Source organism: Pollicipes pollicipes, unplaced genomic scaffold (genome assembly GCF_011947565.3).
Source record: "Pollicipes pollicipes isolate AB1234 unplaced genomic scaffold, Ppol_2.1 Scaffold_5724;HRSCAF=6776_pilon_pilon_pilon, whole genome shotgun sequence".
Taxonomy (NCBI): Eukaryota; Metazoa; Arthropoda; class Thecostraca; order Pollicipedomorpha; family Pollicipedidae; genus Pollicipes; species Pollicipes pollicipes.
In genome coordinates, this window is record NW_023596746.1 from 18451175 (window position 1) to 18467139 (window position 15965).

The 15965-nt window shown below is 58.8% G+C and overlaps 1 protein-coding gene across 1 annotated transcript in view; it reads left to right on the plus strand.

The window, feature by feature from the left end:
• LOC119102763 (uncharacterized) overlaps positions 1 to 15965 on the plus strand; it is a 74760-nt gene that overhangs the window by 6355 nt on the left and 52440 nt on the right. The window contains exons 4-10 of the mRNA XM_037226218.1: positions 3957 to 4142; positions 4491 to 5046; positions 5111 to 5159; positions 5542 to 5721; positions 10378 to 10541; positions 11074 to 11090; positions 14465 to 14550. Of these exons, the coding sequence (XP_037082113.1) occupies positions 3957 to 4142; positions 4491 to 5046; positions 5111 to 5159; positions 5542 to 5721; positions 10378 to 10541; positions 11074 to 11090; positions 14465 to 14550 (1238 nt within the window). The remainder of the gene's footprint in view (positions 1 to 3956; positions 4143 to 4490; positions 5047 to 5110; positions 5160 to 5541; positions 5722 to 10377; positions 10542 to 11073; positions 11091 to 14464; positions 14551 to 15965) is intronic.

The following is a 15965-nucleotide window of genomic DNA, read 5'->3' on the forward strand; positions in this document are numbered from 1 at the left end:
ACCGGTGTGACCACGTGGCCAGCGCTGGGACCGGTGTGACCACGCGACCTCCGCTGTGACTGGTGTGACCACATCGTGCTACACATACTTGACAGGGGTTCAAGCCAGGGCTCTGATCCCTGGGGAGTGTATGGATCCCCTTCCGGCGGCGGTACCGGGAGCTGACTCCAGGCGTAGTCTCCCGGCTCGCACGCTTCGAGTTCGTTCGAGCGTGCGAAGGCGTCGGAACAGCGAAGCGCGTCGGTAGAAAGCTCACTCTTGAACGCAACTGCGCGAGCGCTGGGCATAATTTTGGAGGAGGTGAGGGAGTAAGCGGTTCAAATTTTGGTCGCACGATGGTCCCTGGGTGCTGTCAGGACCGCCTCAGTCACTGGCGCTTTAAACTAAGGGCATGGTTTGACGTGCGCCGTGTAAGCCGCGTGCTCCCCCCCCCCCCCCCCTCCGCACCTCGTAAAAAACTCGTAGTCTGAACATGCAGCGCGTCACTCCATGCAGCTCAGACCTGTCATTGCCCAGCCTGTCCAGCTGCAGAGCCTTCCCCATGCCATGGCTTCCCCTCTGGCCGCCGCCGCCGCCGCTTCCCGGTCAGCGGCGGCGGCGGTCCCGGCGCGTTGCTGCTCAGTATAGTGGTCGGGGCCGCTGACGCCGGCTGGCTGCCGCGCTGGGGGAGGGAGGGGGGGGGGGGCTCCGACACCCCGACGAGCCGCGCCGCCGCCGTGCTCGACGTCTGCCGGATCACACAGTCACTGAGCACACGTCTGACGGACAATGCGATTGTCTTTTGAAGCGTGATGTGCGACGCGCCTGTCGTCATCTCCAGCAGTTCTACGCATGTGTGATTCCCCACGCGGGGTTTTTCTTCGTGTCCTGGTGCGCGCTAAATGTACCAGGATCATTCCCATTAACTAGAGCGCGCTTTGTAGAGAGCTGATACCACCACTCGCCAGTGCCGGCTAATGAAACGAGTGTCATATAAGGCTAATTTATGAGGACTCTCTGGCGCGGCTTGATCCGATAGCATTTGACGGCGGCTCCGCCTTGGCTTGCCTGCACGCACACATATCGTCGGCCGGTGGATTCGTTTGAAGAGAACGTCATTTTCTGGGCCGTCGCTGCTGTCTGGTGGCGAAAGCGCCGTCGCGTGCTGTCGGGAGTATCAGACGTTGGCGGCTCACGGCACTGTACCACGTGGGCTTATTCCCACCGCGCGGGCTCGAAATCAGCGGCGGTGACACCACATGGCGCCAACCACATCGTCACGCCCCCACTGTAAACGAACCCCTCCCGGGCGCGTGATGCTGCGGAGCGTGCCTTCCCCGCATCCACCGGTGCCACAAGGAGGCGATCAGGCCCGCCGTGCGGCTCCGTCCTCCGTCGCCTGGCCCTGATCAGGTCCGCCGTGCGGCTCCGTCCTCCGCTGCCTGGCCCTGATCAGGCCCGCCGTGCGGCTCCGTCCTCCGCTGCCTGGCCCTGATCAGGCCCGCCGTGCGGCTCCGTCCTCCGTCGCCTGGCCCTGATCAGGCCCGCCGTGCGGCTCCGTCCTCCGTCGCCTGGCCCTGATCAGGCCCGCCGCGCGGCTCCGTCCTCCACCATCCAGCTCTGATCAGGCCCGCCGTGCGGCTCCGTCCTCCGCTGCCTGGCTCTAATCAGACCCGCCGTGCGGCTCCGTCCTCCGTCGCCCGGCCCTGATAGTCGTGTCCGGCCGTTTTCTCCGTAATGACGCACGGCGCCTGTAATTGGCGGGGACGGGCTGGCGGTGGCGCCGGCAGCGGCTGCCGTCCCTGGCCGTGCCTCCCACCGGCCCAAGCCCGGCCGGCGGACATCGGGAGAGACTCGAAGGGGTGCACAGGCCGGCGGACATCGGGAGGAGCTCGGAGGGGTGCACAGGCGCGCGGACATCGGGAGACGCTACGCTCGGAGAGGTGCACAGGCTGGTGGACATCGAGAGACGCTTCGCTCGGAGGGGTGCGCAGGCTGGTGGACATCGGGAGACGCTACGCTCGTAGGGGTGACAGGCCAGCGGACATCAGGAGACACTACGCTCGGAGAGGTGCACATGCTGGTGGACATCGGGAGATTCTACGCTCGGAGGGGTGCACAGACCGGCGGACAGACCGGTGGTACAGTTGCGAGGGGCTACATTGTCCGACGGAGTTTTCATGGAATTGTACAGCGCAAACAACAGTGGTACCAAATTGTCACCAGCCAATTCTGACCTGAACCTATTCGAAAATGGTCATATGGCGAAGAGCACTCGCTGAACAAGTTTAAACGTGGCTGCCGGCTTGTCCGGCGTGCTCTTTTTGAACACTGGTGCTTTCCACTGAGCAAAGAATGACAAATAGGTGTGGTATATACAGCAGCTTCAGGAGTATGCGCGGCTATGGGTGACTGTGTGTGGCAAGTATTCTCAACGTGGACTACTTGAAGCTCTGCCGACACAGTGTATTTCGCTTGCCAGCGCGTAAAGCTGGCTACCGCCTTTAATTATTCAGTTCTAGACGGTGACTCATTATGCGCGGATAATTAAGCATAACGAGTTGTCGGCAAGACGGCTATTGTGACCGTGTATAGGCCGTGCTCATGCAACCATGGAGCGCCACAGCGGCGCGAGCGCCCTCCGCCATGGAGTGCCATGGCGGCGCTGGTGCCCTCCGCCATGGAGCGCCATGTCGGCGCTGGCGCCCTCCGCTATGGAGCGCCACGGCGGCGCGAGCGCCTTCCGTTCGGCGTGACGGGCACATTGGTCAGACTTGGCGTGCACATTTCCTGCGTGGCTCGCGGAAATAGTTTCGTTCTAAGAAGCTTTGTGGAACGTGGGCGATTCGGCCATGGTCGTTTGTGACCACGCTTAATATCATACGTGGCATAAGAAAACTTAAGCAATGGACATTATAACTCAGCTAGTCTTCACCTATGTGGCGTAGAACTGATAGTGATGTCATGTCCCGAGCCTTAAAGACGTAATCCTCTCAAGCTCTTGAAAGTGGGGCTTAGCGTTCCAAGATGTCCAAAAATAAAAGCGTCCCAGGGGGGCAGTTGTTCTTTCTGCGGCCTCATTCCACACACATGAAATATTCACGGACTGCGTTTGTTTCGTTCGTCGTTAACTGACTCTGACAAATGAGGCTCGATCTGGACCGACTCAACCAGCATGCATGTCTGGGTTGTCTTCTGACTATCCCTAGCCGGCCCAATCCGCACGTGTGGCCAGGGGTGTCCTCGGACTATCCCTAACCGGCCCAATCCGCACGTGTGGCCAGGGGTGTCCTCTGACTGCCCCTAACCGACTCAATCCGCACGTGTGGCCAGGGGTGTCCTCTGACTATCCCTAACCGACTCAATCCGCACGTGTGGCCAGGCCTGACCTGTGACTGACTCCATCTGCATTCAATGCAAAGAGTGTAGTCTGGGTTACGGTTGGAGACCAATAGTACCTCTGCCTACCTCCGACTCTGAACCCAACCCAAGGCAGGCAGGACCTCTGTCTACCTCTGACTCTGAGCTCAGACCGAAGACGGGGAGCATCTCTTTCTGCCTCTGACTCTGAGTTCGGTCAGGAGGCCAGCAGCACCTCTGCCTACCTCTGACTCTGAGTTCAGACCAAGGACCAACAGTAGATTTGCCTACCTCCGACTCTGAGCTCAAACCGAAGACCAGTAGTACCCCTGCCTATCTCTGACCCTGGGTTCTGTCAGGAGGCCAGGAGTACCTGAAGCTACCTTCGCCTCTGAGCTCCGTCAGGAGGCCAGGACTACCTCAGACTGACTCTGAGTTCCATTGGGAGCCCAGGAGCACCTCGGACTACCTCAGACTGACTCTGAGTTCCATTGCACCTCGGACTACCTCGGACTCTGAGCTCCGACCGAAGACCAGCGGTAACTGTACCCACCTTGGACTCTGAGCTTCATCAGGAGGCCAGGAGTGTTCGGTGACCGGCGCCGCCTGCGCCGCAGGTTCGTGGCGGACAGCTGGAGCGAGTGCTCCGTGACGTGCGGCGAGGGACTCCGGCGGCGCAAGGTCGAGTGCATGGTCTACCTGGAGTTCTCGCAGACGCTGGTGCGGCTGCCCAGCAGGGAGTGCGGCCGACAGGCTCCGGCCGACCTGGAGCGCTGCATCCTGCCCGCCTGCCCGCGGCACAGGTGGGCTGGGCGGTGTCGCGTCGGTCCCACGGCACGGCGTCGGGACTCATGCGTCCGTCTTTGCGGGGGGGGGGGGGGGGCTGAGACCGGACTGTGAATGGAGGGCGCGTGGCTTTGTGTGGGTTGCTGGAAGGGGTCTTCTGTAAAACGCAAAGATTTTAGTTATGTGCTGTGGTCGGCTCAAAGTCAATGCTCCACGGGTCGGAGAGGCGTGAGCTGTGCGGCACTGTCAGAATGGATTATTGTCACATGCCACATTCGCAGCTAATCGCTTTGAGTGAATGCGCGAATCAATTTCCTTTCTGTATGCAGTTTTTTGTGACTGATCCTTCTGACACGTGCCGGCAGCAGCATGCTGGGTGGGCTGTCGTCAGCCTCCGACGCCAGCTTCCACCAGCCGTATCGACAATCTCACTCGGAGAGCAGCGACAAGACTCCCAGGCACACCTACGAAGACAAGGCGCCCAGACACACCTACGACGACAAGACGCCCAGGCACACCTACGACATGCTGTACGACGTCAACGACCCGCCGGACCGGGTGCCGTTCTCCAGCCCCGAGCTGACGCTGCAGGACGCTGATGCCGACGACGACGCCTTCTCCAGCCCTGAGCTGACGCTGCACGACGCCGATGCCGACGACGACGAGCGCGAGGACGCCAGCGCCGAGTTCGAGCCGCTGGGCGGCGGACGAGCCGGGGACGAGTTCGCCAGCCCGGAGGCGGGCCCGGGCGACATGCCGCCCACCGAGCGCCGACTGTCCGGACCGACGGCACGCCACCAGGACGGCATCCACCGGCTGCGCTCGCACGTGCTGAGCGGCGGCCGTAACTACCAGGATGTGGTGGGTTCGTTCGAGCTGCTGGGCGGCGGTGCACGCAGGGGCGGCGCCAGGGCCGACGCCGTGAGCGGCCGTGGTGGTCATCCGGCCTCCCGAGCCGGCGCCGCTGCCGCCGTCCATGCCGCAGCACGTCTGGAAGAAGGTCGGCTTCACGCCCTGCAGCTCCTCCTGTCTGGGTGCGTAGCGCCGCTCGCTGGGCACGGCACGGCTCGGCGGCTCTCGTGCGGCGCACCCACCGGCCGCCGCCGGAACGTGCTTGTTTTGCTGGCGGAGAGTGCAGGTCGCGCCCGGGCAGCCGGGCTCGTGTAATGCCTCTCATCTGACGGCTGTGCGGTACACAGGCTCGTCAAGCGGCCAGAATGGACGGCCGCCGCTCGCCTGCCGAAACTGTCGGCGGTGGCGTTTCACGTGGGGCGCGAACTTTGCGCGTGCGAACAGTCCGCCACTGTCTGCCGTTGTATGCCTGACTGCCTCCGCTATTCGTTCCCGTCCACTTGGCCGTCTGTCCCGCCCAGCAGGCTGTCCGCCTGACTGTCCGCCGCTGTCCGTTGTCCGCAGGCGGCGTACAGGAGTCGCTGGTGCAGTGCGTGAGCGTGTCCGACGGCAAGGAGGCCAGCCCGTTCCTGTGTCCACTGGACACGCGACCGGACAGCATCACGCGCACGTGTAACGACGTGCCGTGTCCTCCGCGCTGGAACATCACCGAATTCTCGGCCTGCTCACGACCGTGCGGCAAAGGTAGCTGACGCTAGTGGGGCAGTGGTGGCAAAAGCAGCCCATACTGGTGGGACATTGGTGGCAAAGGTAGCTGACGCTGGTGGGGCAGTGGTGATGGGGCACTGGTGGCAGTGGTGACGCTGGTGGGGCAGTGGTGGCAAAAGTACCCTATACTGGTGGGACATTGGTGGCAAAGTCCGCTCAGTGCACGTGTCTTGTGTTATCGCTGGAAGACACGACTGCAGCGTTGCATTTTCTACTCGGAAATGGCCAACGCTTGTGGGACAGCTCCACTTATGACAAGAGAAGGCATATTATGCTTTATATCTGGTAACTGGAATGTGCTACCAGGAAGCATATCTTTCGCCGTGGTCTTTTGGGACAAACCACAAAGCCATTTTATTTGGCCCTGTCGTAAGTTGTGCAATGTGCCTAAGCGACGATCACACCTATCTCGCACCCTCAGCCCCCCCCCCCCCCCCTTCCACCACCGAGGCGACCGCTCCCGACGCTGATATCGACAAGGGTGCCTGACAAGGCGGGGATGAAGTGCCCTCTCGGCGCTGAGCGTGACAGCCGTGCCGATGGCGATGTTCGGATGGCGCGAGCCCGGCCACAGACGTGACGCCCCCCCCCCCCCCCCCCCCCCCCCCCCACTTCTCCCTTATCGTGCCTTGCTGCGTGATGTCCTGCAGTTAGTTCGGTCTTAATGGGTGCGTCTGTGTGATGGCGTTAAGCCAACCCCAGCCGATGGTGTTTGGCCCGGAACGCCGCGTAGCGCCGGGCCGATGCCGAATGACAGGATTTTCGGCCGCCATAAGGCTTCGAGGAATTTTGCAGAGGATGCTCCAGCGTTGCCGGATTTTTATTGTTGTTTTATGCGAGAACCCCGAGGTTTAAGTGTGCTTGACTGCTTTAGGTATTATTTAATCGTAAAATGTCGAGGACACTTCGATGGAAATTGCACTCTTATTTGGTGAATTATTAAAAAATATCTGATCTTCAATAACTGCATGAAGCGAAATTTTGCCGGCATTTAATCCCCTGGTCAGAAATTTGAGAGGAGGAAGCGAGACGATTGGCAATTCAGAGAATTTAGTTGCAGCGCATCGCCCCGCCAAAGTAGTTTTCGTGATATGATTATTATAAACGAGCAGATGTCTGGGTCGATCTTAGATATCGCTAGTAAGCCAGTTGCATGGCAACTTTAAATGCGTTGTCCAAAGGGTCTTTTGGTGACCAAAATGTTTTGTTCATAAAGTCGCACAACAGAAAACGAACAGTGTTTGACCGGAGTCCTTCTTAAAGGTACGTTTTAGCAGTGCAGACAGCGATAAGCGAGTATGATATTATGCGTTTAAGCATCACAATCGTATCTCCAGTATTCCTCAACTGAGAAGCACAAATACGTCAATGGCTCTGTGGTAATTCAGGGGATGATGGGAGCTCTTACTTGTCTCCCGAGGGGGTCTGGTGGCAGTGCACCTGTTGTTATCGTTCAAGCAAAATTCCATCAAGATTCAATGACTGCGTCCATCTGAAAATCCCTTCTACGGCGATATTGAAATGCTGCGCGGGACGAACTCAGCTCCGTCGGGCTCCGCTTTGCAGTCTAATGTATCAGCAAGCCGGCTCCCTGCGGCGCACGGAGTGGAGTGCTGTGTGGGTCTACCGCGGCTCCCTGCGGCGCACGGAGTGGAGTGCTGTGTGGGTCTACCGCGGCTCCCTGTGGCGTACGGGGCAGAGTGCCGTGTGGGTCTACCGCGGCTCCCTGTGGCGTACGGGGCAGAGTGCTGTGTGGGTCTACCGCGGCTCCCTGTGGCGTGCGGGTCAGAGTGCTGTGTGGGTCTACCGCGGCTCCCTGTGGCGTACGGGGCAGAGTGCTGTGTGGGTCCACCGCGGCTCCCTGTGGCGTACGGGTCAGAGTGCTGTGTGGGCCTGCCGCGGCTCCCTGTGGCGTACGGGGCGGAGTGCTGTGTGGGTCTGCTGCATCTCCTTGTGGCGTACTTGGCGGACTGCTGTGTGGGCCTGCCGCGGTTCCCTGTGGCGTACGGGGCGGAGTGCTGTGCGGGATGTGCCGTGGCTCCCTGTGACCGCGGCGGTCGTCGCAGCGGCCGCGCACCGCCGCTCTCTGCCTGGTCCACCACGTCTGTTTAGTCGTGGCCTTCGCCTGGCACGCCGACATCCGCACCGTGGTCAGTCCCTGCCCACGGCCGCCGCGTCACCGTAACCGCACACGTCACCTTCCTGAGGCGTCCTTTCGGCCGTCTACTCGCGTGGGATCAACAGATGAAATCACGTGCACACAGCACCGCCACGGGGTGAACACCTGCCTGCACGCCGTGCCCACCACACTAACGTCGGCATCAGCCACGCTGCACGCCGGCGCTGCTCCCACGAGAGTTCAAGGCCGCAGAATGACGACCCCGCCGCCAGCGCAGGACTTTGGAGGGGACAGGCTCTGCTCACAGCGCGAATGCACTTCGTCCCCGCTCTCGCGCACCGTCATTCCGCTGCTGGCGGTTTGGCACACACTCGCTGCCGACGCACGCGTCCCACTCCGGCTCGATGCTCACAGCTGGCGGCTATGCTGCACTCGATCTAACAAGTCCGACGCCGCGCTGGACTGGGCGGCGACCTCGGCGGCGGCCGGCGGCGAGGCCGGCCGCCGTCCTGTGCGGTGCCGGTCCAGCCCGGGCGGGCCGCCGCACCTGGCGGCCTCAGAGGCCGTGTGCTGCCGGCGGACGCATGGCCGGGGCGCGGGGTGAGCCAGCGGGCCTTCATCCAGGGCGGATGTGCCAGCGTCACGGAAGTCCCGCGGCTGCTCCCCCACTCTCCTCCGCCCGCCGCCCTTGCCCAACGGGCCCATCGCTCATGAGATGATAGATTGCCGACAAGTTTGTCGCAATAATCTGCGCCGCCGCGACGCCCGTACAGCCGCTGGCGAGCTCCAATCGTCTGGGGTCACGCACGGTCAGTTTCCCCTCCCCCCCCCCCCTGAGCAACGGTTGCCCGACCCACGGAACGGCCCCGGAGGCGGCGAGAGGTCATACCCGCCCGCGCCGGGAGGCCCACGGGACCATTCCCGGAGCGGGCCCGGCGCCGGAAACGGCCATTTCCGTCGGCGTTTCGCCTCTCGTCTGCCTGAAGGCGCGTGTGAGGCACGTAACCACCGGCGCGCTGACCCGGCTGGCGACGGCCTCTGGCGGCGTGTGGTCCGCGCCGGCCACGGGTTCGTGTGGGCTCGCTTGAGCTCCCGACCTGAGCATGACGTCGGACCGCTCAGGCCTGGCCAGACCAGTGGCTACGCAGCCCCATCCGACACACGGGGGTGATCGGCTCACGGCCACAGTCAGGCTCCCAAACGTGCCCTGAGCGTGTGCGCTACGCGCCGTGTTGGTGGGGGTCTTGACGCCTGCCCGGTCGGGCTTTTGCAGGTGTTCGGGGACCACTGCTCACCCGCTGAATGTTGGTGAGGGTCTTAACGCCTGCCCGGTCGGGCTTTTGCAGGGGTTGGGGACCAATGGTCAGCCACTGAATGTTGGTGAGGGTCCAAACGTCTGCCCGGTCGGGTTTTTGCAGAGGTTGGGGGACCAATGCTCCCCCACTGAATGCACTCTGTCCCAATGACGCTGTTAGTGTCACGTGATACGTTGCGTGACGTAAGCATAGCAACGCAAAAAAACTGTTTGGGTTCTACTGTATTGGATGGATCAATACATATCGATGTATTGTCTTTTTATAGCTTTCGTTGCGTTTGGTGAGCCTGTTGTCTTAAACACGTCGGATGCAGAGCTGATATGGCCATAGGGGACTGTTGACGCTTTTTTATTCCAGGGCGCACATGTTGTTGCCGGTCTGTTTTAGGTGCTGGCCAGGAAGTTATCTGGTACCACTGTTGCCCTATCGCAAGCCCCTGTTTATTATCTTGGTTGCGATCCATACCAACGGCATAGTCTGTGCAAACATTACTGTGCTGTTGTCACTTAGCAACGCTAACATAAGCTTCGGCGCTCGGACACCGCTGTTGTCATGGATGTGGCGTTTACGGCCCCGCCATCTATTAGCCATATCCTGATGGCCGCTTAGAAGTGATCTTTAACACCACCCCAGCGCCGAACACCGCACAACACTTCTTCCACTGTAACCGCCCCGCCGCCCCGTCTAGACAACACCAGGGTGGGGAGCAGTGCCGTCCGCCAGCGTCGGCCTCGCTCCCCGGCGTGTGGGGCCGAGCCGACGGCAGGCCGGAGCGGGCTGCGGCGCCGGCACCGCCCGCTACGACGCTCATAACAATGTCATCAAATAACGGGCCGGCCCGACCCATTCGTGGTGCGGCAAGCGTGCGGCGGCGAAATCTGACATGGCGTAGTTATGGCGTGGTGGAGCCTGACATGGCGTAGTTACGGCGTGGTGGAGGCTGACTCGGCCGATATATGGCCTAGCGTGTCCTCCGTGACGGAGTTGCAGCGGGGTCGGTCTGATATGGCAGAACTATGATGTGACGAATGCTGAAATGGTGAAGCTGTTGGCTTCCGTGCTTGTGCTGCTAACGGTTACAAGCTGCGTGTCGGATGCTGAGCGGACTTCTCTTGACGTCTGCTCGCTGGTCCTTGCCTTACCACGACTCCCTGGATCAACGGGGCAGGGGCGTGACAGGCCGTGCCGCGTCCTCAGGACTCCAGAACCGCGAGGTGCACTGCGTCCACGAGCTGGCGCGGGGCGAGGGGAACACCCTGGTGGTGGAGGATTCCGCCTGCCCGGCGCCGCGACCGGCCGACAACCAGCTCTGCAACCTGATCGACTGCCCTCCGGGCTGGGTGCCCGGCGAGTGGAGCCAGGTCAGTGAATGTCCGTGGCCTGCAGCACAGGGCGGCGTCTTCAGCGGCGGCGCCGGGCCGCTGTTTTAGGACAGGTCAGGCGCCTGGACGCTGTCAGCAGGCCGGCGGTGCGCGGGTGGACGCAGGTCAGGCGCTGGAATTGCGGGGGCTGCGTGACTGCGGTCCCGGGTCGGCGTGGGCCGTCTGCAGAGATCGGTGACAGGTCGCGTCCGCAGGATAGCGGCTGTCGCCGTCTGTCCTCGCAGTCGGCGCGTGCCCCTTAGCACAACGAACCGGCCGCAGCACGCCGATACTTGCGCCGATGCTCTCTGGAGCAGAAGCGGACTTTCTGGGGTCGGTCACCTCGCGATCTTGGTTTGCTAGGACGGCGTCGTAAGGGTGCGCCGCCGTGGGCAGCAGATCTGGCTGCAGTGTGGTGTTCCCTGTTTACCTCCTCCCCCGCCCCTCTCCGGTAAAATCCGTCCACTCAGCCTCCGCTCATTGCGCTCCGCCTCGTGAGTCATGCCACCCAGTGTTCCTCCACCTCCGCCAGCATCTTCATCTGCACTGGTGTGGGAGTGGTCCTGTGTACGCCACCACGCCGACCGGGGTCCGTCTTACCTTCCGACGTTCCGTCAACCAGAGGTTCATTTGACCTGCAAACGTCCCGCCGACCGGAGGTCCGTCTGACCTTCGAACGTCCCGCCGACCGGAGGTCCGTCTGACCTTCGAATGTCCCGCGTCCGTCTGACCTTCGAACGTCCCGCCGACCGGAGGTCCGTCTGACCTTCGAACGTCCCGCCGACCGGAGGTCCGTCTGACCCTCGAACGTCCCGCCGACCGGAGGTCCGTCTGACCTTCGAACGTCTCGCCGACCGGAGGTCCGTCGGGCCATCGTGCGGCCCCCAGAGCGGAGGCTCCATCTGACCATCGGACGTCTGGTCGGCCCGCCTCTCTGTCGACCAGTCTGCGACGGACCAACTTACGGCGAACTTGGCCCGGGCTGGCGACTTCGGCCGTCCGGACGGGCCGGCGCTGAGCTGGCGGCTGTCATGACGGCTCGTCGCCCGCCGGACATGACGGGCCGGACAGCACCGCAAACTCGTCCGAAATCTCTCCAGAAGTTGTGGCGAGGCGCTGTGATGTGCCGGCGCGCCTGTCCGCCGGCCGACGGGCGGAGCGGGGACCGGCTCACGCGGAAGCAGGCTGACACGGACGGCAGCCTCTCACCGGAGCACTCTCCTGCCCGCGCTGCTTGGTTTTCAAAGTCATGATTTAAGTTCAACGAGAAGTTCGTTGTTGATGAGATTTTCGGTCGAATGGCCGTCAGGCCTCTACAGCTAAACTATTTGGAACATAAGCTTTGTTTGGGAGTATTGTGCAGCAGGCCATCGTCGGCGTATTGTATGTGCTGATGAAGAAAGCAGGTTTGTTGTGTTGGTGCTTGACTTCCTGCTTAACTGGCCTGTTCCGGTCAGCCCAGGCCCCACAGGCAGCATTACAGTTAACATTGATACTGGTGAGCTGTAATGCGGCTGAACGGATTTTGCCATTTGTATGCCATTCCTGGGTATAGCAACAGAAGAACGGTCTTGTCCAACTTGTCGCTGCTGTTTTATTTCGTTGAGTTAGAGGGTGAGCTTGTTTCAGAGAGTTTTATGGCGAGTGGCATGAGTTGTACGAAGCCAAAAAAAGACAAAGCTTTGACTTCGTGTGCCGTTCTCTTGAATGTTTTTCATTGTCCGGGCGGTCATGGCAGGTACTTTTAGCCCATACACTTTTCCATCTGGGCGCGACGTGTAGAGGCGGTGTGGTCCATGGAAGCTGATCACGTACCAGTTTGTAGCCTAAGGTGACCTGAAGTCCCCGCCAGAGGCCACCCCATATTTCCTCATTGGCACTACTTTTACGGACTCAAACCTGCAGAACACTGCGGAGGTATACCATTACTCGTCAGTTAAACACCGTTTAATACCCATTTCGGAACACGCCGGCTTAGCATCTTTTAAGACTTGTTTCGTAACGTGACCTTTTAATGACCGTTTAATGTCTGTTTCGTAACGTGACTGTTTAATGACCGTTTAATGCCAGGTTCGTAACGTGACTGTTTTTAGCACCGCGTAATGCCCATTTAATATCTCTTGGATTCTTAAACTTCCTATCGTGGCGTTGATGTGACATTTGAGCTTTTCAGGAAGCTAAGGTTTCAATTTTGACCTCTATTGCCCGGGTCGATTTTTCTGCAGATTTTACTTGATATGACATGTGGGAAGTGCAACGTGAAAGCAGGATATGTTGAGAGCAATCCTGTGATTTTGGAAATGCTTAGTATTAGCAGTCGCCTGTATAACGTGTGTATCTTTCCCTCTCACTGTTGACAGGTTTGACGCGGTTGATTCCATACAGCAGCTTTCGTGCAACCTAGACAGACAAACTAACCTTTTGTGCCAGGGTGGTTATTCTAAACCTCTTCTAACCCATGAGATCAACAAAATAATGAGACCTAGGTAGATGGAAGCATATCATGTCTGGTTAGAGTGGTCTGGTGGTTTGAGCTGGACCCTGGTTAGAGTGATCTGGTTGTTTGAGCTGACCCTGGTTAGAGTGGTCTGGTTGTTTGTGCCGACCCTGGTTAGAGTGGTCGGTTATTTGAACTGAGCCTGAAGAGATGCAGCCGTTCCCTGGCATCATCACGCACCAGACGAAGCGCGGGCAGACTTTCGGGGTCTAAAAGAACATAGGCCTGGCCTGGGAGCGATGTATTTGCCCTAATAACGAGCAATGCAACATTTTGCCGCCCTACCATATGCTTTAGTTTTGATGTCGCCGCACAATTTGCGTCACGCGTTAAGTATATGTTGAAGCATGCCATACAACTGTTCCAAATAGTCCACACGGCAAAACATGTGAAAATATCGTCACCACTTTGTCGGACAAGTTACCATTTGTAATGCATATTGAAGACCTACGTCGTCATTAAGGGTCAGAATCATTCACTCAGGGGCTTTCATGGTCAATGTCCTACATGCCACGGACCACCTCGACTGACCATTTGGATGCTGTCGTGATATAACTACACCCTAAACAAGCTTTGCTGTACACGTAACAAGAAAGACCCGCAACCTCATTTGACTTCATCTCACAGGTCACTCACGCGATGTATGTGAATTTAGCTTCGTGAATAGTTTATTTACTCAAGAAGCCTTGCCGTCGTGCTCTAAATATACAAATTTTGTTCGAATTTTTTAAAAAAGCGACCTGAAGACAACATCACTAGAACGAATAAGGTGACTTTGTCAGCCTGATGTGTATCTGTCACACAATAAAACACCAGCGTACGTGAAAGTAACGCGCAAAGGCTGTTTCATCGTCTTCCTACCTATTTAACGTTATGAGGGATTCAGACTGTTGAGACTATGAAAACGAATGTTACATGGCCCATTGGTCTGGCCCCAAATGCCACCTGATATTGCAAATTTTCTTTGATGAGGTTTCCTATATGTATCAATTTTATCCAAATCGGGAATGGCGGTATTTGAAATTGATTATTTGACTTGGAATGACCCCACTAACAATGATAACAGTGTTGGAGCTGCACGTTGAGCAGATAATGGTCATGTGGACCCCACGGTCATTGCCCCACAATCCCCCACTGTCATATGGCTGTCTTGTCAACGACTGGCCCCAGAATTGGAGTTTTGATTGTAAAACTGAAATGGTAGCGGGCGCCGCGGAATTTGCCGCTCGGTGCCCGCGGGCGTCCACTCCGCCATCGCGGCGAGACTGACAGCCTCGGTGGGGGACAACACATGACATGGCATCCCCAGTTCGATGTCATGCTGGACCGATCTGGGCCGCCTGTCGACCCTCGTCGGACGTGTGACCCGGCTCCGCAGCCGCGGCGGCCCGCGTCACGCCTGTGACGCCCGACGCCACTGCGGCAGTGTTCGCGCTCGTGTGGCCGGCGGCGTCAAGCACCGCTGGCTGCGCTGCCAGCAGCACATGGCCGACGGCTCGGTGGTGGACAAGGGCCCGTCGATGTGCACTGCCCTCCCGGCCGGCCGACCACCGCAGCTGCAACAGCCGCCGCTGCCACGAGTCCGCAGATCATCAACCTCCAACAGGTGCGCTCCGTCCCCAGCTCAGCGGGGCCTCTGCGTGGTCGTGCGTGCTGCTGTACGCTTCCGCCGGTGGCTTTGGTGGCGTCGCGCCATCGCGTGTGGGTTAGCACGCATGCGTTCGGGTACCTTACCACAACTGTGGGTGCATGCGGCTTGTGTGGAAGAGCCAATATTCCGACATATCAGACCTGCGCTTTTTGACCGCTCACCTTATTACCACTGCGTAGCTGGAAATGTGTCTCCAAAAGGCAGTGTACGGAGATCTGTCCCGAAATTGAAGTGCGCTATCTGTAACAGCACAACGCAACGAACTCAGCGCGCCGACTGAGTTTCCTTCCGAAATCGTGCGGACTTGAACACCCGGCCAGTAGGTCTCATCCTCCGCTGTCCCGGGCCGGTCTCATCTTCCGAAGGCTGCTTCAAGTAACGCATCTTCACAGCGGTTTCGGTGGTTTCTTAGAAGAATGTTCTCATGCTGTCTGGAAAATGTCAGACATCTGATGGCTGGGGGTATTCTTCAGAACGCTTGGGTGGTGCGGCATGGAAAATTGTTTCATGTTATTAACTGCAGTCTTTTGACAAGCCGACTGCAGGGAAATAAATTCAAACTGATTGGGTCTTGTGGGCCATGGAAAATAATACCAGCAACTGTCTGTCGGAACTCGACGTCCGGACATATTTCGTCCGTCAAAGCCAGACGACTCCGGACGCAGGCCCCCGATGCCACCACTCCGATCTAGTCTGCCAACTTGTAATGCGGAAGTCGGCTGGCGCTTCGGTTGTCTGGCAAACATGCATCGGCGCATTTAGTCATTTTCGTATGGTAGTTTTAACTGGCATAACTCAATTGTGTTGCTAGCGGGTATGTGCGGAGAATGGTAAGTTGTTTGTGCGTTGAAACTGTCTATCCACGAATCTTTAGATCGATACCAGCGACCTAGTCGCTGCTTTATTAACTTTACGGTTCGGTTGTTACCAACAGTGACAATATGCGACGTCTACTGACCGCTACTGAGCTGGCGATAAATAGGATATGTGCGATGGATGGGTATTAAACTTACCTAGGTGGTACTCAGTTTTTCCTGGTACAGGAAAGTCACTGGAAATGGCACTGGGAAATCTGAAAAGCCTAACTCAAACTCACTTGCCAGCGGATTGTGAAGGCTCTTTTTGCGAAGGCTTAGTACCAAACATGACACTCATGATCGGCTTTACCGGCTCGAACTACGTCGATAGTAATGCGGGTCGTGCAGCCTGAAGATTTCCGTCGCGCTCATCAATTATATCACGGCGAGCGAGACCGTGCGGAAGGTCATGGCGCAGC